This window comes from Lotus japonicus, chromosome 1 (genome assembly GCF_012489685.1).
Source record: "Lotus japonicus ecotype B-129 chromosome 1, LjGifu_v1.2".
Classification (NCBI taxonomy): domain Eukaryota; kingdom Viridiplantae; phylum Streptophyta; class Magnoliopsida; order Fabales; family Fabaceae; genus Lotus; species Lotus japonicus.
Genome location: NC_080041.1, coordinates 65,540,555 through 65,564,579, shown reverse-complemented (window position 1 = coordinate 65,564,579; position 24,025 = coordinate 65,540,555). Strand labels below are relative to the sequence as shown.

General features: G+C 39.4%; 1 protein-coding gene and 1 long non-coding RNA gene across 3 annotated transcripts; one reads left to right on the top strand and one right to left on the bottom strand.

Annotated features, from left to right (window-relative positions):
* Positions 1-14,317: 14,317 nt before the first annotated feature.
* On the bottom strand, positions 14,318-16,177 carry LOC130739513 (trans-resveratrol di-O-methyltransferase-like). The gene is made up of 2 exons (XM_057591827.1): positions 15,297-16,177; positions 14,318-14,835 (listed from the first exon to the last, which is right to left on the bottom strand). Exons 1-2 carry the CDS (start codon positions 16,065-16,067, stop codon positions 14,533-14,535), a joined length of 1,074 nt encoding a protein of 357 aa, XP_057447810.1. The 5' UTR covers positions 16,068-16,177; the 3' UTR covers positions 14,318-14,532.
* Positions 16,178-22,084: 5,907 nt separating this feature from the next.
* LOC130739505 (uncharacterized) lies at positions 22,085-23,197 on the top strand. 2 transcript variants are annotated; one of them, XR_009019884.1, is made up of 2 exons: positions 22,085-22,420; positions 22,509-23,197. It is a non-coding gene; the product is annotated as an uncharacterized LOC130739505 (long non-coding RNA). The 2 variants fall into 2 exon arrangements; XR_009019886.1 differs by having other exon boundaries at positions 22,085-22,432.
* The last annotated feature ends 828 nt before the right edge of the window (positions 23,198-24,025 follow it).

Sequence of the window (24,025 nt, the reverse complement as noted above, 5' to 3'; positions counted from 1 at the left end):
TTAAAGATTAAAGGCTGCTGAAGAATTGTTATTTAAGAAGACCTAACCCTAGGTGCTCAAGAGTGGATTATGCATTGTGTTGCTTGAGCAAGAACGTGTGTTTTAGGGTTTGTTTCTTTGTGAGTTCATTGTTATTTGTACACCATTCTACTGCCATCATTGATCATCATAAGGCATAGAGTTGGTTTGTTTAGTTGAGTTGTATTCTCTTCATCTTTATCTTGTTGTTCATTGTTTCAATCATTGTGGCAGTGATTGTGTGTGAGAAAGTGAGAGGGGCTGTTCAATTAAGACCTTTTTGTACTTGATTCTCTATAATAGTGGATTATCTTTCTTAGGCTGAAGCCCTCCAGATGTAGGTGACGTTGCACCGAACTGGGGTTACAATTCGTGTGTCTTGTTTACTTATGCTTTTAAAGTTTATGTTGTTACTGTTAGTCAGTTGTCGAACCGGTTGTCCCAGCATCGCGTAGAACATCTCACCTGTGCGAGAACCAAAATTTCACTAGTAGTTATTTGACTTTTGCGGACTGTAATGGGAAGCTTTCAGAGTCGTAATTTGGTCCATATCGAGTGGGAAAGGAACAACACAACAGATCTCTTGGCGCGTGAGGTTGGTAGAGCTGGACCACTAACTCAAATTTAGGGGAATCTCCCCTCCTTTTTTTATTCATCTCTGTATTTAGATGCTATTGGCTATTCGATTTTTGCTGTTAATCTTCCTCTGGTAACAAAAAATATATATAACTTGTCGCTATCATTAATAATGCCTTTTTTTTTCTCCCCATATTAATTACAATCCAACTCCACTGAAATTGAAAACTTTTTTTAAAAGAAATTGTTCTCCCCATATATATATATATATATATATATATATATATATAATATGTATTTGTGATATATTTTCGTGGTGTTAGGAAGGGATGATGGTGCCATCAGAGTAGATATGTGGGCTGAGTACCTATGGATCACCATATGCAATAGTCGGAAGCATTGAATAGAAATTGATGAAATATTCTCATGTTTTGATGTTAAATACCTAAGAATTGTATGCAAAAGGGTGATATTCTTACCGTCAAAGTATTGTAACCATGTCAATTATAAGATGAGTATTAATCTATCGTGTGGATGAATTAATGTGACTTGTACTAAAGTCAAATAAAAGTACCATATAATGTGACACTGATGAATTGAAAAACTTCAGAAAATGGACAAGATGTATAGAAATTGGGGTAAGACTCCTCAAGTGGCTTCAAATACATTTGCAAGAGTATTACTTTCGTACATGTAGACCATTTTGGTAAGTTTTTCAATTTATTAGTTTGACATTATGTGATATGGTTATTTGATTTCTTACAACTTGTTCCTATTTAGCATCGGTATGGGCGACGTTACAACTAGATAACACTACAAAATTAATGTTAGAGTTAGTTTATACATCCAAAACAAATGGAAGTCCGATAGTGTTGACCTTCTTATCAAGTGTGTAGCATCGACGTAAATTCGGTTAAACTGAACTAAATTTTACTCTTGGCCCCTGATCGACGTTACAAGTTAGCTTCAGGCTTTTTATGTCACCATGATACTGACGCTAGTAGGGGTGAGTAAATAACCGTTACCGCCCGAAACCGCCTAACCCGAACAAAGAAAAAGGTCTGCGGGCGGATAAAAACTGATTCTCGGATTTTCGGATTAAATGATTCGCTTTGTGCCGGTTGATATCAGTTGGGTGCGGTTGTGAATAAATCAACCCAGAGCTACCCGAACCCGACCACAGTGTTGTTTATTTCAAAGTTTCTATGGAAAAATCTGAATCTTATATGTTTAAAGTGCAAAACCAATAGCTTGTAGCATACGATTGTACAGAAGATGTCAGTAATTGTATTCTTTTTAATAGTATAAAAGCAAAAAGTAGTAAGCATTATTATTATTTTATTTTTAAAAAGCTAAAAGTTATGTCACTCATTGAAAATGTCTTAGAGTTATTCTAGATTAGGTAGGTGAGCTAAAGTTTCACGTGAACTTTAGGTGAGCTATTCTTCCATATTCTTCTACACATTAGTTTTTCGGTGATTTTTGCTAGTGTTGCTCTCTCTTCTCCTTCTCTTGGCTTCACACTTCAGAAAGCTTATCTTCCATGTCCTTCAGCACTCTTCTTTCTTCTCTTGTCCTCATTGAGCTCATCCTTTACACACTTCAGTTGTCGGAGTTGATTTTTGGCGGTCGGAGACAGGTTAGAATGAAAGTCATGGGCTTGCCGGAGGAGAAGAAACTAGTTGCGATGAAGCTCTTGGAGGTCCAAATCAGAGAAGAATTGTCATCGGTGAAAGATTGCAGAGGCTCAGTGAGCGAGTCCAACACCCGGATGAACCCACCCGACAGATCTGCTCACCCGCAAAACCCGAATCCGAATAATCTGAAGATGCAAACGGACGGCTGCGGTTCATACTATGTTGGATTCGATTTTGGTCGGATTGGCTTTTTCCGGCCCGAATCCGACCATAACCGACCGATGATCACCCCTAGACGCTAGGATGACTCTAAATAGGTTGTAGTATTGGCTGAATGTGCGTTTTTCTTGTAGTGACGGTGGACCATTGATCAAACACCATTGGATAAATTATATTTTTGGAATATTATTTTAATGGATGGTCAGGATTGAATGGATGACAAAATGACATAATGTAAATACACCACTGAGTACTCCTCTTTGGTTGAGTCCGAATAGATTTTCCCTCTACTCTTCAACATTGCTAGTGATAAGCGCATAATTGATGCATTTTATGTGTGTCTTTCTAAGCTTTATTATGTTTACTTTGTGCTTAATTGTTACTCCCTCCGTTCCAAAACTATTGTTGTTTAAGGTTATGCACTTAGTTTAAGAGTTCATTAATTGATGTTAACGAAACAGCCTTATTTTAAGTTGAGTTATATTAAAAAGAGAGAATGATAATTATTGGTCAACTAATTGGTGAGAATTCTGATGTGTTAGATCGATACAATAATAAATGAGGGCATGAATGGAAGAAAATGAGATAAAATGCATTGGAAGTGTAAGATAACAATAGCTTTGGAATAAAACACAAAATTTTAAACAACAATAGTTTTGGAAAGGAAGGAGGATAACTTAGTTATGTTATTACCTTTAATGCTTATTTGGATTATAAATGGAAAATGCTTACTTTTAGCTTCTATGACTCTTTTGCGAGAACAGGTTGAATCTAGAGCTAGAATGATTCGAATAGGGCGTGTACTATATCGTTGGAAAGATGGAAGAAACCTATACAACTTTAATGTTCACCCAAATTGCAGAAAATTCCTCTAGCTTGGTCAGAATTTCTTTGCAGAAAACACCTCATCTCATCTCCTTCTCTTTAATTAGTCTGAGGATTTTAAAATTGTTGTGTTTGAAAACCTAAGGTTTCGTTCTTAATAGAATTTTGTCTTTCTATTCAAATTGGTATATGTCCGTAACTCTCGCTTTGAATATTATTTTGGTTTAAAGACGTTTGAATTCAAGAAGTATTCCCGAGTTGAGTTAGTTAAACGATTCTATAAATGATGATGAGATGATGAAGCGATTGTGAATTTGTTTTCTAAGAATGTAAATCTCTAACGTCGATCAGTTGTTAGCTTTGAGGATCCGTGACCATAAAAATTCTTATACTTTGAAGTGGTGATTGCCAAGATTCTTAACTTGAACGAATCATATTATGAATGATTGTTTTATGGATAATTAGGATTTTAATCTCACGATTTTGAGTTGGGATTCAACTCAAAGACTTGATAAAAAGTAGAATTAATCTTTTGTAACCAAGGATGGTTTCTTGCACTTGAAAGTTATAATCTGATGACAAACGCTTTCTTATATATGAATTAAATCTCTTTAAATTTTTGTTTGCTTCCTTTGCAATCAAATCAACCAAACCCCCTCCCGCCCTTGATTTGATTTTTTGTACTCTCTTTTCAATCGATTTCATCGAGTCCTTGTGAGAACGACCCTGGTGTTCATTACCTTGTACTGCACTTAATAGAAAAAATACTTTGACACACATCATGATAGTGCGATCGTCAGCCGGCTGCGACATCTTAAAGATCATCAGTCATGCTCTTAGTCGTTGTTCGAAAGCTCATAAGGCCACCACAACCGTGCAACAGACACCGCTCCTGGCTTGCTAGATGCAAATCTTCTAGAAAACTGATTGAGTTGGTGTGTAAGTGCTAGGACCTTGGTGAGGCTACTTTCTGCGATAACTTGGATTTCAATGAGTTGGGAGAGAGAAAGGGGCAGGGAGAGAGTAAAGAGAGGCCAAGAAACCCAACTAACTTAATAACAAATCACAGAGGGGCAAAGAGAGGAATTTTTTTATACGTAATCAAGAAGAAAGGAGGGGAGTTGAGATCAGAGAAGGGGAATGAGTGGGAACGAGTAGGATGCGACCAAGACTCGATGACAGAGGGAAGACAATGTTAGAAGCTACAACAACAAACGACCTCAACATCGTAGAGAAGGAAGTGGTAGTCCTGACCATGGTGGGGTTTCCTTGCACAGCAAAATGGAACTGGAGTTCAGAAGACTGGTAGCTGGGGTTGATTCTATGCACATGGACACAATTGTTCATTACATACAACGTGACCAGCAGTAGCGAAGGTCTCACTGTATTCATGGAGGAGAAGCTTATTGGGAAGGGTGGTACGGAGAGAGAAGAGTAATTTTGTTTGAAATACCTCCTAGTGCACCAGTGTACCACTAAATAAACTTAATAAAGCATCCTAGTTATTTTAAATAATTATTTGATAAGTCATACCTTATTTTCATAAATTTAGCAACATGTATCATAAGACAAATTCAAATAAACTATAAGAGAAGATACAAATAGAGAACGCGTAACTCATGCCAATAACCAATAATGTTTTCAATATCTTGATTCAGGTCTTAGAATTTTATGATTTTATGATTGTTCTAGGGCTTTACGATCCGGATCCCGCGTAGGATCTCATTAGGGTAGGATCTATCCGGGATCCTGATCTTTGGGGACAAGATCTAGGATCCTCATGATCTGATCCCAACTAGTGTTTTGAACAAAAAGAGAGACTCGCTTGAGCTATATGACCTCCACAATCGCTTCCTATCATCTTCTCCATCGACCTCCATCACAACGTTTGTCACATGACTATTTGAGACAATTTTTTCCATCACTCACATTCATATGTTTTAAATTTAAGAACGTTCAATGAATTTTATTTTCTATAAATAATTTTGTTGTTGTTTTATGCCCTTATTTCTCGTGGTCTAACACCACCATAAACATATGATTCAAGTATATTATAAATTTCTGGTTTTAGTTTATGTGAATCACATTTTTTTAACACCTATATAAATGTCTATATGTGTTTATGATACTAAATACTTAATTATTTGTATTTTTAATAAGATCTTACAATCCGGTCTCGTTTTTCCGATTTACGATCTTTTAGTCTCTCTCGATTCTAAGTAGGATCTCCCAATCTTGACAACCATATCAATAAAAAAAAAGGAGAGAACTTATATGCATAAATAGAAGAGTTATATATATATATTAGCGCCAATGACAAGTAGACAATTACTAAGCACCCAACATCAACAACATCTTGGTCTCCGTCTAGGAATAGTACTATATGCATCAAACATAAGGAAAGCTAATAGACGTGATGCTCTGAGGAGCGGGCTGTAGAGAATCGTTGTTCATAGTGGATCGGACTGCAACGCCTTAGGAAGTGGCGAACCCATCTTGTTAGCAGTTGCCAGCGGCTCAACAACGCGCTCCCATATCATCTGCTTCACTGAGCGTCTCCTTGGAGGGATCACACTACCACTCTTGGGTTTGTACCACTGCTCTTTTTGCTCACTACTACTCATCTCTCCCTCCATATTTTGTGTCAGTCTGTCCTCTATCTCTCTCTCTCTAGATTTAGGACTCTTGAGGAATTGGATAGGGAAGGATGGGGTGTGGATCTTTAAATAAAAGAATGGATACGAAAGATACTTTCAAAAGTTTAGAATTGAATTCGGTAAAAATAGAAGCTTGAGAACCAAGATTGGTGCACGGTACCAGTATTATGGTGAGAAAAGTGGTGGTATAAGATTCTGATGGTGAGAAATTAATGACAGATTATGCTCTTTCATGTGCTTAATTATATATATGATGGGGACAGCCACATCAAAGATGGATATTATCTATTCAGATGAATTCTAAGCATTACTTGTGTTTAGGATCATATCAAGTGAATTGATAATGTCAATTAAAATATCGTGTCTATCTCTTTCCTTCACAAATATTCAAAGAATCCACCTATTGAATACATGTGAGAAGAGAGACAGACACAATTTTTTAACTTCAGGAAACTTGAGAGAGAGTATAAATTTGAAGTGGTGGCGGCGGGGCGGATACACTTTGGCAGAAAACACATTTTACCTCGGTTGGACACTGAACCGTGCTAATATCTCGACTAACATGAAACCTTTTAAAGGTGGGGTGGCTACCGAGAAGGTGAGGGTGTGGGTTTCAGACGGGTGAGGTGGGGACGAGAAATGATGTGAGGGCATGCGGTGGAGTGGCAGCGACAAAGAGGCGAGGGTGACGACAAAGAGGTGGGAGCGAGGGTGTGTGGGAGTGTGGGGGTGAGATAATGCTTATGAGGACGATCAGGCAGAGAAATGGTTAAAAGTTAGCGTTGGCATGTGCCTAAGAGGTGGGTTGGACAAACTTCTTGTTAAAATGAGCTTCGATGAACAGACGCTAAGTTGGCTGCTAATGGAATGTAAACCGACGGTACCGTTAAGTGGAACAAAATCTTAAACTAACGTTAACGAGCGAAAAATAACGTTGGAGTCGGGGTCAACGCTAATTTTTTTTTACTCTAAAGCATATCTTTCTTGTATATACTATCTCTAAGTGGTCAAGCTCAACACTAGATTATTATTATTATCATTTAGGCTAGGCTTAATACATCAGAAGACCCCTGAAATTGTAAAGAGAATCAGTTCCAGGGCCTGTAAAATTTTCGCATCAAATTGGGTCCCTAAGAAAAAAAAAATTAATTCAATTAAGGTCAAATGCTGTCAGACCTCAATTTTGTCCTAGTCATAAATTACACGTGGCTTTTATAAAAATTTTTTAGTTAAAAAATTAAAAAATAATTTAATTCCAACTCAATTATTTAATCATAAAAAAAATTAAAAACTTAATAAAAAACTCCATCATCATCATTAATTAAGGGTGAGTTTAACCCTATTAACAGGAAAAAAAAAATCTTCATCATCATCATCCATTTCCTCATCCTCTTCAACCCCAAATCATCATCATCATCATCATCATCCATTTCCGCACCCCAACCTGCACCATCATCAACCCCCCACCCCACCCGCCCTCACCCTCACCCTCACCCTCACCCTCAACCCCACCCCACCCCACCCCACCCGCAACCTCAACTCGACCCCTACCCACAACCTCAACCCCGTCGCCACCATACCCACCCATGTAACACCCCATTTTCCGACTAGTAGAATATTTATTAATTTATTTTAATTATTATTAGGTTATGTAGTGATTTGAATAAATAGGTGATTTTACTATATAATAAGGTGATTATGAGATTTTATTATATAATAAGGTAATTAAGTGATTTTATTAGATAATTAGGTGATTATGTGATATATGGAGTGAGTAAATTATTTAAATTGTATATGAGTGATATATGTGATTATTATTTAAATCTTATGTGATATAGTTTAAGACTTAGATAAATAAGGGTTTTAGGTTTTAAGTGAGTAGTTGGCAGTGGGGCCCATTGTAAGACTATTTAAGGGTTAGGAGTGAATTAGAAAGGGAGAAATCAGAATTAGAGAATTGGAGAAGTTAGCAGAGCAGAAGAAAAGAAGCGTGAAAGAGAGAATGGGAGAAAAGAGAAGAAAAACCTAGACTTTGATCTTCAAGAGGTAAGGGTTTGGATTCATGTTCTATGGATAAGTATGATAGTGAGTAATGATAGGAAGCATGATTTAGGAACCCTAGGTTGCATAGATTCCCAAATTGAAATAGTAAGGGTTTGATTTTAAGATGAATTTTGGGGGTAGAAGATAGGCGCACATGATGCGCGGGTTGCGCGCAGAAATTTACGAGCTCTTGAACCATATTTCGAGCTGTGTTAATGACCGAATTTGAAGAAGTAGTCTGCATCAATGTTTTATCCCTATCTGTTATAAAACTGTTGCCGCTAGTTTCACGTCATTCCGACGTCTGTAGCTCGAGTTAGATGCGTTTTAGTGAGGAGAGGTTAAGTTGTCTTGTTTCTCACGAACTGCTGTTAGTGTTATATTTTTCCTGAATTTTGTACTTCGAATTTAGAGTTGAAAATTTACAGGGATTTACAAAAAGTGTATAGGAAACCATGATAAAAATATTGGATGTTTCTGAGTATATTTGAGGTATTTAAAAATTCGCCTAGGTTGATGTACAGCTTATAACTGTTTTGAATAAAATGAGTCATTTTAGGTGCAAATGTTGTTTTCGAAAAAAGATGTGGTGCGCGCGCGTGGCGCGAGGGAGGTGGCGCATGTAGGTAGTGGTGCGCGCGATAGCGCGCGCATGAGGGGGATGGTGCGAGGAGATGACGAGTTTTTGGGGAAAATTAGGAAGAATCCTGTTTTTGTATAATAGTTGCAGAACCTGTTATATATGAATTATATTTAATTTACATCTGTTTAATGGTTGATTATATGATGTTATATCTGAATTGATGTTATGTGTTAAGTTGTTAAGTTACTGTGATTGCAAGTTGTGTGATTGATAACATGTAAGTGTGTGTTTTGTGAAATTGGAGATGATTTGAACTGTTGAGCTGGTGATGAATATGCTAAAATAATTAAGACTTGGAGATGGTCTGAATATGCATATGTTAGTTGAGTTGTGCACAATACACTGCATAGTTGTCAAGAGGCAATGTTTGCTAGTTCTCGTGGAGACTAGTGACTTGTCCCAAAACTGGACTGGTTTTGAAGCCTAGAGCGAGGGCTTTATTGGTGGTTATCTGTCTGGAGTGGACGCGGTGATACCGCTAAGGATAACAACTTTGGTACCAAAGGCATTTGCACGGAGTCACACTTGAGTCATATATGTTATTGTAGGGAACTGTTGATGTTAAATAATGATAACTGCGATATTTTTGGAGAATTTGTTGTTGTGGTAATTGTAAATATTTATATTTGCTTTATCTGAGCTGTTAATTATGGATTATTGTCATATCTGTGAAGTAGATTGATTATATAAAATTACATAATTTATTATTCGTTAGTTAAGTGTGAGGAATTTAGGTGGAACACATATAAGCTTTTACATTACTTATTATTATGCTTATCCATATGATATGAGTTCTTACCCTTTTGTTGGAATGATGTTCTATGCGACATCGTTCAGGTACCGAGGATGGTGGAGCTTCTTGCGAGTAGTCGGAGGAGCTAGTCTCTAGATATGTTTTTAGTTAGGAGAGTCATGCTCTGTTATGTAACACGGGGAAACGCTTAGTTTTGTACCTTGATGTTAAGAGTTATTTTATGAACTCTTTTTATTTATTTTTGGATTATGTTTTATCTTGGAGTTAAAATAAATCCGCTGTGCTATGCATACGATGTTATGACATTAAAGTTGGAAATTTATATCTAAATTATGAGCATGACAGGTGTTTTGATTTATGGTTTTGGAGAATAAGTGTGACACCCTCTGTGTTATGCATTTTACTCTGATTTATGCTATAATAATTGCGGGGGGTTTAGATGGTGTTACAACCCAAATCCCTAACTCTTAATTCATTCGAAGACGCACCACCATCAATACCAACAAGGAGCAGAACTAGAAGTAGAAGAAGAGAGAGTAGTCATCGATGCTCGACCCTTCCTCCACGTAACCCTTCGACTCCCCCGGTTACCGCTTCCTGGCTGTCTCCGTCGTCGTCGCCGACACGATAACCACCATCATCTTTCTCTCTCTGCCCTTCGATCTTCCTCTTGCAATTTCGATTCACATATCTGGTTGGGGTGGGGGTTGGAGTTTTGGTTTTGATTCCGATTGCAGGTGGGGTGGGTGGGGTTAGGGTGGTTCCGATTGCAGTGGGGGTGGGGTGAGGTTGCAGGTGGGTGGATGTTGGGGTTGAGGGGGTGAGGGTGAGGGTGAGGGTGAGAATATTATGGTGATTTGTTTGGGGGTGAGGAAGCCTTCAATTAATTCGAGGCTGAGAAGGCTGCAACCCAAAAGCCTTCAAAAGTTACAGACTAGGGAAGGGGTTATTGTGTCGGAGGCTGAGAAGGGGATTCTGGTACTGATTTTGGAAATTGATTTTGTGTTATGATGTTGAAGATGAGATGAGGAATTTTTTTTTGTTATGATGTTGAAGATGAGTCATTTTTTTGCTATAATGTACTTATCTGAGTTTCTATTATGACTTATGATGTTGAAGATGAGAGATTTTTTTAGTTTAATTTTGTTAATTTAATTTAATTTTGGATGATGATGATGAGGATTTTTTATTAAGTTTTAAATTTTTTTTGATTAAATAATTGAGTTGAAATTATTTTTTTTTTAATTTTTTAATTAAATTTTTTTTATAAAAGCCACGTGTAATTGATGACTAGGACAAAATTGAGGTCTGGCAACATTTGACCTTAATTGAATTAAAAAAAAAAATTCTTAGGGACCCAATTTGATGCAAAATTTTACGGTATCTGGAACTGATTCCTTTACAATTTCAGGGCCTTCTGATGTATATTGCCTATTATTTATAAGCAAAGTATTGTATTCACTACTAACATAAGCGGTGCTAGAATCCAATTACAATAAGAAAAGACAACGCAAAGAAATAGGAAAAAACGAGAAAAAGACATCAAAGCACTGGTGATCAAACAACACCAAAAATCGTGCTTTGGGACTATGAGTATAATTCTCTGCAGGAATCAAAACATAGTATCTAATATCTATAAACAAGCAGAACAAAGACACTTACAATACTCATTTAATGTCAGCAAGAGATGGGTGGTTTCTTGATAAAGCTTGATTTTGCAAAAGTTTATGACAACGTGGAATGAGGTTTCTTATTAGATCTGCTCAAAGAGATGGGTTTCGGGGGAAAATGGATCATCTAGATGTGTTGTTGTATTTCCTCCGCTTCTTTATCGATCTTGGTAAATGGCTCCCCCACTTCTTTCTTTGATATGCAAAAAGGACTACGTCAAGGTGATCCACTCTCACCTTTACTATTCAACATTTGTGTAAACGGGTTGTCATGTATGTTGAACCAACTACTTGGGGAGTTCAAATTCAGCAGGGTGCGAATTGGCACGGAGCTTGCCCTAAATCACTTGCAATTTGCTGATGACATACTCCTTTTTGTGAAAATGATGAAGCACAATTGGATCTCATGTGTAATTCTCTTTTGGGCTTCCTCTTTGGTTCTAAGCTAAAACTGAATTTCTCCAAGTCCTTGCTGATTGGGATAAATACTTCAGATGCTGTTACACAAAGATTAGCTGCTACTTATGGTTGGAGCACCGAGCAACTACCAATTTTGTACCTTGGGGCACCTTTGGGGGAGAATCCGAGGAGGATCGCTTTTTGGGAACCAATGTTAGAGAAGCTAAGAAAGAAAAGGAGAAGCTGGAATTCCAAATATATTTCCTTAAGTGGAAGGTTAACTCTGATGAAAGCGGCGTTGTGCTCTATCCCAATTTTCCTCAGGACAATTTTTAAAGCTCCCATTGGTGTGGTTTCCAAGGTGGAAAAAATCCTGAGAGCTTCCTTTTGGGGAAAAGAAGATAATAGGAGGAGTATTGCTTGGGTGCCTTGGGCTATGATATGCCAATCTCAAGAGGTGGGTGGCCTCGGGCTTGGCTTCATTGGATGGAAAAACCAAGCCTTACTTCTGAAATGGGCTTTGAGATTTGGAGTCGAAAAGGATAGATTTTGAAGAAGAGTGCTTACCAATTAATACCAGCTTGATGATAGACAACTTCTATTCCATGAGGCGATGGTGGAGGGGAAAAATTGGGTCACTATCATGCAAGACATCATTAATGTTTTGTGTGAAGATTCTTTGTTGGCTAAGGGCCTTAAACATGGACTTATAATTGGAGTCGGAGATGGATGCAATACCAGATTCTGGTTGGACCCGTGTGCCGATATTGAAGCCTTATGTCTCAAATTCTCGAGATTTTTCGCGGTATGTTCCAATATATAAGACAACATTGGTGGATGAGGTTGGTTTATTTCTTAATGGCAAATGAAGATGTGATCTGGCCTTTAGAAGACCCTTCTTTGATTGGTAGACAGAGATTTATGACTCCTTCCTAGATCTAATTATGGGTAGATATCCTTTTGCAGATTCCCCTGATGTTCTATTCTGGCACTTTAACCGTTCGGGGAATTTTACTATGAAGACTCTTTGTGATTGGGCTGAAAAAAGGGTGTTTGAAGGGGATAAATGGCAAACCCCGAATTCACTTAGAAAAATTGTACCACCCAAAGTGTGCCTCTTATTTTTGCAAGCTTGCAACAATAAACTTGCACATAACCTCCTACTTAGAGGCATGGTATCTAGTGACAATGGCTCTTGTCAAATGTGTTAGGGGGAAGTAGAAACTACGAAGCATATTTTTCTGCAATGTCCAGTCTCATGGAAGCTTTTGAATGAGATAATGCAAAGGGATGGACTATCTTGGATGCCAAGTTCTTTATCTACCTTGGCACTGGAGTCAGGGTCGGCCCTGGGCCTGTGCAAGCAGGCACACAGCCCAGGGCCTCCGAAAAGAAGGGGCCCCAAAAAAAAATACCCAAAGGCTACGGTTTTTAAGGTGTTGCCTATTTAGGCAACACCTTAAAAACCGTAGCATTTTATGATACCTGGGTTCTACCCACACTAAGAGGATACCGTTGCATTTTCAGACGTCTAGCCACGGTTTTTTGACTTGTGGCAGGTGCCTGTGGCCTTTTCTCCAAAAACTACCCCACTTTGCTAAATAGTTTTTTCCACACCTTTTGCTAAATAAATATTTTTTTACATTATTCAGAAAAAAAAATCTTAAACTTTCCCATAAAGAAAAATTTAAGATTGTCCAGGGCCTCCTAAATGTCGGGACTGGCTCTGACTGGAGCGGAACCCACTGGCCATTGCTTCTGGCAAACAAATCTGGAGTTTAATCCCTTATGCTCTGGTATGGTGCATATGAAAGGTAAATCATTTAGCAGTCTTGATGTCTGGGATATGCACACCATGAGGCTTTGGTGTGGATAAAAGCTGTCTGTAAAAATTGCCCATACACTGTGGATCAATTCAGTAGAAACTTCTGCAGCATCAAATTACAGAAGCAAGCAGCTAGATAGCGTGTTGCTGTGTGGACGCCACCGATCATGGGTGTGCTAAAAATTCAATGTCGACGGGGCCTCCAAAGGGAACCCGGGTCCCAGCGGAGTGGGGGGTGTCCTCAGAGATTACTCGAATTTCATCATTGGTTTTTCTTCCAAAGCTAACAGTTCTGCGGATTCTTTGGCTAAGTCAGGTTGCAACTGGGTATCAAACCTCTGGTGGTGCTCTAGTTCCACTAGGTGATTTTTGCTGTCAGTGCATCAAAGCTGTTCTACTTTGGTGCATTACCTGGGTGCTGATTCTGGTTTCTCTGGCGCTGTTTTGGAGCGCTTTTGGAGCTATTGGTCTTTCTGATTTTATTCCTCTTTTTTTTTGCTGCAGTGGCTTGTTTGTGGTTTAGGTGTGCTGCCCATGTTTTCTTTTTTGCGTGTAGAATTTATTTTCGCTGTGTACCATTGCTTTCTGGTATTTTTTTTTGAAGTGTTTGTATGTTACCTTGGCTGGAGATCTTTCTCTATGTCTCGTTTTATTATATATATATATATATATATTGCCTTTTTCTTCTCAAAAAAAAAGAAATAACCATTCCGTGCTATAGTTATACAACTGTCTTAGCTAACTACTTGGCCGCAGTTCACTCTTTAACATTTGAATTATTAGTATAACAGTTGGTTATGAGCGAAACTAATCCTCTCAAGGTTCTGAGATGACTTTAAGTTGGTAGGTCTTTCTTAACAAATTTTTTTCCATATACACCACTTAATGATGATTAAATTTGCACTCAACTAAATGCTTAAAGAGCTTGACTATTTATCAATTGTGCTAGACGTTAGTTTTAGGAAATGGTGTTGCCAATTGCAAACTAATTATACAAAATTAACAAGAGAAGAATATTTAGGATTACCGAAATACCTTAGTAGAAGCTATATAATACAACGTGAACAAAGACAGGTACAATACTCATTTAATGTCAGCTAGCAAGAGCAATATCCTTGATCAAGTGAATACAACGTGAACAATAACAGGTACAATACTCATGTAATGCTAATACTCATTTGATAAGAGCAATATTTCAATATCCATAATGCTAACACCTTTCTCATTAACATTTGAACAAATTAGGCAAGCATTTGCCTTGATTTACTATGGATAGATCTCAATGACAGATCTTAACCCCAAAACAGGAGTTATCTTGTAGTGACTGAAACCAGCACAGGAAATCAACGTATCCCACTCTTTTTTGTTTCTTTCTTTTCCAGTGACCAACGTCATCATCAGCATATCAAAGAAGAGTTGTGTTTCAACTGATTCATTGTCACCCTTCTCTTCCTCCCTCACCATATCTATGATAATCACCTTCCCTTCTTTGCCTTTGCTCTTGAGTGCTTCCTTACATTTCTTCAGTATGGTTAGACATTCCTCATCACTCCAGTCATGCAATATCCACTGCTTTGTCATTGGATTATAAGTAATCAGAGTTATTGTTGCGATACCAAAAGGAAATTAAATATTGCTTTTTTCTATTAATTGATGTTATTGTTGTTATAATCAACACAGCCGTACGTCATGTAGTTTTAATTTGACACTAATATAAACACTCAAAAGAAATTCAATACTTAAGAGATCTATTTGATTAATAAGCTAGCAACTTAGCCCCTAACCAGTAAACTTTAAAAACCTTTTTATTTGATTAATTATATATTCCACTAGTAAAATTTTCACATGTTAATTAAAAAATCTCATTTAATTAAATTTATAAATGTCTTGTCTTAGTCATATTTTTTAATTATATTACATGACAAGCTCTCATGGGTGAAAATAGAAATAAGAACATCATTTAAAAACAGAAGATCTTGATCCCTAAGATGATATTGAAATACTATATGAATTGTGCTAAATAATTTTACCTTCAACAAAATTGCATCAGCCGGAGGAATTTTCTTAAACATGTCCCCTTCAACATATTTAAGGTTCTCAGTTCCTTGCAACCCAACAACAACATGTAGGAGATCAAACACAATGCACTTCAAATGTGGGAATGATTCCGCAATGGCCTTTGCTACGGTCCCCGTACCTCCACCAACATCAATCAACGACTCCAATCCATCGAACATTCCCTTGTACTTCTCAATAACCACATTGGTGATCAATCGAGCATCACACGCCATACCACAATTGAATAACATGTTAAGTTTGGGATCACGGCCGGCGTAATTCCAAAACATCATCCCGTGTGTCGTTGCAAAAGGGGTAGGATCATCATTTTTGAACCAAGTTGAGAATTGGTGCCAGGGGTTCGTCATAATTGGATCAAGCATAGCATGCAAGAAAGGTGTCAAACTGAACGGGTGATCCTTAAGCAGCAGAAACGATGCATCGGTTAGCATATACTCCACTTCTAGCTCATTCTCGGTGTCGTCACATTGCGAGAAGAAGCCAGAATGGATCATCATTCTCATCAAGAGATGGATGCAACGGGTTTTGGATGGGTGGATTGGTAGTGAAACAATGAGTTGTGAGAGTGGCATGGGTTTGCCATAGTTGTGAATGAGATCTGGTATTCCTAAGTCAACTACACATTTAAGGGACATGGAGTTTATAAAGCTAAAAATGTGATTCCATATGTGGCTTTGAGCTTTGAGCAGTTTGGCAGCATGTTCCCCATTTTGCAATTCCATAATTTGCTGCGGAACTTCTAGCTGCTAGCTAAGATTTGAAGTATGGAACTGCATATTAGCTGGGTCTATTTATAAGGCAAGAAGGTTCTTGAAAAAAAGTAGTTCAATAATTCCTTCATAGAGACTATGCTGCCGATCCCCATGAGAATCATGTATAACCCCGTCTATCCCCATGCGGGGCTGTGGTTATGATTTACAGCCTAGCTAGCTACCAAAAATATTTGTAAAATAATAATTGAGTTTAATTATTTTTTTTAGTCTAGGCTATCCACCGCTAGCAGCAGTAATTAAACTCTTTGCTGCAGGTACTTGCACTAAACAATAACTTTTAGTTACAATATACACTCAATTTCAATGAATTAGGATCAAACCCTCAACTTCATAATTAAAGGGATGAAATGATTGTTCAAAAAAAAAGGGGTGAAAGAAGTCAACACTATGTCTCACTTTTAATTTAGTTGTCTTATTTGTATAATTATCAATCGTTAATGTGAATCACATCAAGTGCTGATTTTTTTAGCTCTCCTATTACTACTATTAATATGTTAAATGTAAGACTATTCTTAACTGGTATAAAATAATATTTATTAGAACGAGTAATTATTTTATTTAAAATAATTTTTTTTTGATTTGGCAGAATTTAATTAAAAAACTTTGTAGTTTACACTTTACACAGATAGTGATATAGGTAGCGTTTAGTAACCGAACAGAACATGACAGAACGGGATGAAACGGTACGTAACATAATAGAACAGTACAATAATGTTCTGTGCACTGTGTTTGGTAAACAGAGCGCAGAACATGACCATTAGATAGGTAAATTACATGTATATCTAAATTCAGAATTTTTCAGATTTTCAGAAATCCAGAAAGTTTTCAGATTTTCTATCCCCAAATCCATAAGATTTCCAAGAAAACACGTTCTCACAAAAAAAAAATGCAACTATACAATCCCAAAAGTTGTTAAACCCAAATTCTCCTATGCAATTGTTCTTCTCCTTCTTTTTTGCAACAGTGCAGTTAGAAGCCTCCTCCATCACCGTTTGTGATTGGACAGCCATTGATTCACGGCAAGCAATTCCAATGGAAAAAAAAGGAGTTTGCGATTTACTTAATTGTGTTCGAATCCCTTGCATGCGGATTCAGATCTTGAGGTTGCTGCAGTAAGGTAACCACATCCTTCTCAAAAAAAGGTGCAACGATGGTTCTGAGGATGAGGAGGATACGGAGTCTTCGAGATGGTCCTTTGATGGTTCTGAGAAGGATGTGGTTGCTACACTGGCTCCGGATTCAGATCTTGAGGTTGCTGGTGGGGCTCCACTCATGGCTCCCGGCGGGGGCCCGTCGCAGGCGGAAGGTGAAAGGTCCGAGAATGTGGAGTCGTTTCAGGCCCACTTTGAAAACTGGAAGGATATTAATGATCTTTCATTGGGCTCAGGGACCGAGGTTCCAAATAGCGGCGCAAATGATGAGGATTTCTCTTTAAACAACACGTGTGGTGCTTTGTCGGCTCACGCACCCTTGAAGGTGAATGACGATGGAGACAATGTAATCCTTGGTCCACACTTAGATGAGGAGAATGGTACCGGCCCAAATCCTGAAAGCCCATTAAGTCCAAAGGGCTCTATTCCTAATAGGCTGCTAATTTCAGAGGACCCAATTCTTGATCTGGCAACCGATGATCTTGGGCCTGTCCAATCACATGTGTCTCCGATTCCGGATCCTGTGGATGTCCCCTTTGCCAGTTCTTGCCGAGAATCTTCCATGGAGGGTTCTCCTCGTGGTCTTCACCTCAAGGATCCTGGCTTCTCTGGTTTGGTGGTTGCTGATTCTTCTTTGAGCTCTATGGGGCAGTCAGATGCTGATAAAAGAAGGCTACTCCGGAGAGTGGCTAGAACCGTAAGTTGTTCCCTTCCCGACTCCCTCTTCTCCAATGGGGCTCGAATCCCTTGCATGCGGGATGTCATGGCCGAGGCGGTAAAATCGTGGGAATTAGGGAAAAGCTTGGGTGTGACTTGCCAGGAAGGAGAGGAGGTCATGATTACAAGACTAGCTGCTCTTGAGAAAAGGGACATGGGTGCGAATAACTCTGAAGGGGGTGGCTTCGTTCAACCTGGTTATCAATGATTTTGCTCAGTTATAATGTGCGGGGTTTGGGGAGCAGTGTAAAGCTGCGAGAGATCAGGGATCTAGTAAGACAGGAGAAAGCAGATGTGCTCTTGATTCAGGAAACAAAAATTGAATCAGTTGATCAGAGGTTATGTAAAGCTATCTGGGGGAACGACGAATTTGAGTGGGCTGCGTGTCCTTCCACTAATCGCTCTGGAGGGATTTTATGTATATGGCAACGGGAGAAATTTTCAATCCATAACAGTTTTATTGGTGAAGGCTTTGTAGCATTGAGTGGTTCTTTTGCAGGTTCAAACCAGGTTTGTGGTATTGTTTCTGTTTATGCTCCTTGTTCTGCGCCTGGTAAGCGGCAATTGTGGGCTGACTTGGAGGCTTTTGTAAGTAATAGAGGGCTTTCGTGCTTTTGCATTGCCGGTGACTTTAATGCTATACGGTGTTCTGAGGAGAGGCAGGGTACGTCTAGCTCGATGGTCTTTGGTCGTAGGGAGATGAATGACTTCAACTCGTTCATTGCCTCCCTGCAACTGGTTGAACCTCCTGTTGTAGGCAAATCTTTTACCTGGTTTAGGCCTAATGGCTCGGCAGTAAGTAGGCTCGATAGGTTCCTCATTTCTTGTGACTGGGCCGCGCGCTGGCCTAATGGCTCCCAGTTAACATTGAGGAGGAGCTTTTCCGATCATTGCCCGGTGTCTTACAGGGGCGTTTCAGTTAACTGGGGCCCAAAGCCTTTCAAAATGCTAAATTGCTGGTTCTCTGACCCCAGATTTAAGGTGTTTGTGGAGGCAGAATGGGGGAAGCTTAATGTGTCGGGGGTTGGAGCCTTTGTACTCAAGGAGAAGTTCAAGAGTTTGAAATTGAAGTTAAAAGACTGGAACCACAATGTTTTTGGGGACGTCAACAAAAACTGTAACCTTGCTCTGGAGAAGCTCGAGTGCCTGGAAGGGAAACTTGTGTCCTCAGGGCTTTCTGATCAGGAGCTGGTTCAGCGGAGTGAGCTCATGGCAGATTACTGGAAGGCTGCAAAATTCAAAGAATCCATTCTTCATCAGAAATCTCGCTGCAAGTGGATCAGGGATGGTGACTCGAATTCAAAATTTTTCCATTCCTTTGTGAACTGGAGAAGACAATCGAGTAACTTGGCTGGCTTGGAGATCAATGGCAGGTGGGAAGAGGTTCCGCAATTTGTGAAAAGAGGGGCCAAAGAATTTTTTGAATCAAAATTCTCCGTGAATGATAGCCTTGTTGTAGCACTAGATGGGGTGCCTTTCCGCCAGATTAGTGAAAATGACAAGATCTCCCTCTGTGCTGGCTTTGATCATGTGGAGGTGAAAGAAGCAGTTTGGGAGTGTGGTATAGATAAGAGTCCAGGGCCCGATGGTGTCAGTTTTAAATTCCTCAAGCAGTTTTGGCACTTGGTTCATCAGGATATTCAATCATTACTGGATGACTTTCATAGATTGGGTAAGTGGCCCAAGGGTTGTAACTCCTCCTTTATCACATTGATTCCAAAGAAAGAGCATCCTAGCGGGCTCTCTGATTATAGACCAATTTCTTTGGTTGGATGTGCCTATAAAATTGTGTCTAAGGTCCTGGCTAACCGATTGAAGAGGGTCTTGCCTGCTGTAATAGATGATAGCCAGAGTGCTTTTCTTAGTGGTAGGGGGCTACTTGACAGTGTTGTGGTGGCTAATGAATGGGCCCATGAAGCCAAATCTTTCAAGAAACAATCTATGGCTTTCAAAGTAGATTTCGAGAAAGCATACGATTCAGTCCGGTGGGATTTTCTGTATTACATGTTGAGGAGATTGAATTTTGGTGATCAATGGATCACTTGGATCAAAGGATGTTTGGAGTCGGCTAGAGTTTCTGTTCTTATTAACGGGAGCCCAAGTGATGAATTCAGTATGAGTTTGGGCCTGCGCCAGGGAGATCCAATAGCCCCATTTTTATTTCTTATCGTAGCGGAAGGGTTAAATGGGTTGCTAAGAAGGGCAGTAAGCATTGGTTGTTTCACTGGCTATCGTTTCAAGGGTTTGGAGGAGGAGGAGGTGTCAATTCTGCAATTCGCTGATGACACGCTCTTCTTGGGTGCTGCAATTCGACAAAACGCTTTCACTGTCAAGTGCATACTTCATTGTTTTGAATTAGCCTCTGGCCTCAAGGTTAATTTTTCCAAGAGCAGTTTGATAGGCGTGGCTGTGGATACTGGTGAGTTACAGGTTCTGGCTGCAATTCTAAATTGCCGGGTTCAGCTTCTTCCTTTCACTTACCTTGGGCTGCAAATCGGGGGCAATCCAAGGCGGGTCTCGTTTTGGAACCCGGTTTTGAATAAGCTCCGTTCTAGGCTGACTAGGTGGAGGAGAAAAAGCCTTTCCTTTGGTGGGAGGGTGTGCCTGATCAATAGTACACTCTCTTCCATTCCTATTTTCTACTTATCTTTTTTCAAAATGCCTTGTGCTGTAGCTATTGATTGCAGTCGCATTATGCGCCGCTTCCTGTGGGGTGATTCAGAGAGTGAACACCACAACAAAATTGCCTGGGTCAATTGGAATGCCGTTTGTAAGCCAAAGGAGCTGGGGGGCTTGGGTGTTAAGGATTGGGGGGCGTTTAACAAGGCCTTGCTGGGAAAGTGGCGATGGAGACTGAGTATGGATAACCCAGGCTTATGGTGTAGAATTATTAAAGCAAAATATGGGGGTCCTAATGGTGATTGGGTGATTCCGAGGAATGCTAAAGCCTCCCCTTGGTGGTGTGATATTCGAAAGTCTTGCTTTGAGGATCCAGGTGGGACTTGGCTCTCAAAGTCCATTTCAAAGCGTTTGGGAGATGGCAGTGATACTCGGTTCTGGCTAGACTTGTGGGTGGGGGATGTTCCTTTGGCTGTTCGCTTTGCTGGCCTATACAATCTCTCTTTGCAGCAATCCGGTTTGGTCTCAGATATGGGTTTCTGGCAAGCAGACTCTTGGTCTTGGTTAATCCCGTGGCGCAGGGCTCCTAGAGATTGGGAGAAACACCTTGTTGATGAACTGTATTTGTTGTTAAATCAGGTCGAACTGAAGTTGTCTACATCGGATGAATGGCGCTGGAACCCTGACCCGAATGCAGGATACTCTGTTCGATCTGCCTATTGTGTTCTTCGTGGTTTGGAGGGTGTTCCCCCGGTGCCGGTGTTCAACCAGGTTTGGAGGACTTGGGTACCGTCGAATACCAAAGCTTTTGTTTGGAGATTACTTTGGGGAAGGGTTCAAACGAAGCTTAATCTGTTCAATCGTGGTGTTCATTTTTCCACTGTTGATCTTCTCTGCCCCTTTTGTAAGCGGGAAAATGAATCTCTTGAACACCTCTTCTTCCTCTGTCCCAGCGTCTTAAAAGTTTGGTATAACTGTTACAACTGGCTGGGCGTTTCTAGCGTGCTTCCGAGAGATTGCTGGTCTCATTTTTTGCAGCATGCCCACGGTTGCTGGAACCCTAACCAGCAGCGGGTATGGTGGTCCATTTGGTGCGCTATGGTTTGGACCATTTCGGTTTTGAGGAACAATTTGGTTTTTCGCAATTTGGAGCCTGACTGGAGTAATGTTTTGGACTTAGTTAAATGGAAGGCTTGGGTTTGGATTTCGGCTAAGGTAAAGGAGTTTTGCTGCTCCCATTTTGAATGGGTAATGAATCCCAGGGTATGCATTTCGCAGGTCTGATGTGCTTGGACTGTAGGTTGCTGGGTCATGTCTTTGACTTTGAAACTGGATGATCTGTTGTTTACTGCTACATTTATATTTGCTATGTTTTTTCCCTCTTTTGTTTGTAACTTTTCCTCCTCCTTTGTATTGGGCTCTAGCACCCCTTGTGCTAGATTTTAATACATATTCATAGCTTATTCAAAAAAAAAGTCTCTCCCCAAAAAATATTTGCCGATCTCTCTCTGCAGTTGCAATCATTTTGGTTTTAGTCCTCACCGGAGGGCGGAGCTCCGATGAGCCCACACCTGGCACGCTGACGTGTTAAATGAGTCCTATGTGGATTTTTGAAAAAAAAATTAATTTAATAAAATCCAAATTTAAAAGTTAAAAACTGTAAATACCCTTATGTTTCACCCTAAAATCCCTAAATTGGATCTCATCTTCTACCTTTCAACAGCTGAATCTCATCTCGTTGTGCTTCCTTTAAACACCTGGTTCTTCGTTTTCTTCTTCTTCCTTTCTCCATGCGTTTTTTTCTTCTTTTCTACAGTGGGTGTTCGTGTACTTCTTCTTCCTTTCTCCTCTATTTCTTCGTATTGCTCTTTTTCCTTCCTCATACTTGTTTCTCAATCTGCAGTAATGAGTACGAACAGGTCCACTACCTCATTCCCATGTCGCACAGGAAGATCTGCAGGTGCAAGGGGTAAGTGTGAATGTGGTGTCCCTGTTATCATGTACATGTTTGGACTGCACACAACCCAGGTAGAAGGTTTTTTATTTTTATTTTTTGAACAGAGGTAGGAGGTTATTGAGATGCAGCAACTGGCACGTAAGAAGCTTTGTTGACCCATATTTTTGGCATATTTATTGTATGAGTTTGGTTCCATTAACCTTGGCATGTACATACCTTCTTAATGTGCAGTTACCACAAAATTGTGGGTTTTTTTTACTGGATTGATGTATTGGAAGGGAAGATGATTCTAGGAGCATAAACTGTGAGAGCTTGAATTCTGCCAATTGTCCCAATGATGCTTTGGAAAGAAAATGCAATATGATTAAGAAGCTGAAGAAGAAGGTTGATGAAAAGAGAGTCCAGAAGAATGTGGCATGAGTGTTTGCTTTGTTTTCTTGGCTAGTGACAATTGTGTGTTACTTTGTGTGTAGGGCTTAAGTTAATGTAATGTAACATCTCTATCGTTATTTAGTTTGGGGACTTAATGTAATTTGGTTTGCGGACTCTCTAGTTTGTATTCTAAGGATTTGAAAACCATATTTAATGTAACAACTTTGTGCCTTTATCAAAAGGGTCACATATTTTTGCAAATATACACCTGTACAACAACTTTCCTTGCTATTACTATCAAGATGGAAATACTCTTGAGGATCATGTCCTTTGTCAGTAATACCTGCTACAGCATGTCGACAAGGAATACCTACAAGCTGCTAGAAGTTGCATGAGCTTGAAAAGTTCCTCAAATCCACCACAAACCTCTCACCAGAGATAATGTGCTGAACCTCATATATATGCTCTGCATTTGTTCAATAGAGATTCTGCCTCAACCATATCTAAATCAAATCCATCATTAAGATCAAATTCCCTTTCTTCCTCACTATCACCAAATTGAACATCATGCACAGAGTCATTAGAAGAATCAGAATCTGAACTGGCAGCAGCACCCCTCTTGTTCTGATTCTCTGGATTGACATGAGCAACAATTTCTGTGACATTTTCTTCAATAGGCAGATCTGGTGTGACATGAGCAACACTATCCAGCAGATTGGTGTCTTTGTTCTCTATCCTCCTAGCCATCTCCATACATTCAGCATCGTCATCATCATCAGAAATAATGAGTACCTGTGGAGGACCCTGATTTTGTGAGGATTAGGGTTTAGGGTTTAGGGTTTAGGACCCTGATTTTGTGGAGGACCTTGAACACGATGTGATTTGGGGTAATATAGAAGGGCATTTTGGGATTTTAATTTTTTATTTTGTTAAAATTTTAATAGTAAAACCGAATTATTAAATTAATTTAAAAAAAATCCACATATGACTCATTTAACACGTCAGCGTGCCAGGTATGAGCTCACTGGAGCTCCGCCCTCCAGTGAAGACTAAAACCAAAATGATTGCAACTGCAGGGAGAGATCGGCAAG

Coding starts and splice junctions, on each gene's coding strand:
- LOC130739513 (XM_057591827.1), bottom strand. CDS start 16,067: ATGGAATTGCAAAATGGGGAACATGCTGCCAAACTGCTCAAAGCTCAA. Junction 14,836..15,296: donor CTGATGCAATTTTGTTGAAG/GTAAAATTATTT, acceptor ATGACAAAGCAG/TGGATATTGCATGACTGGAG.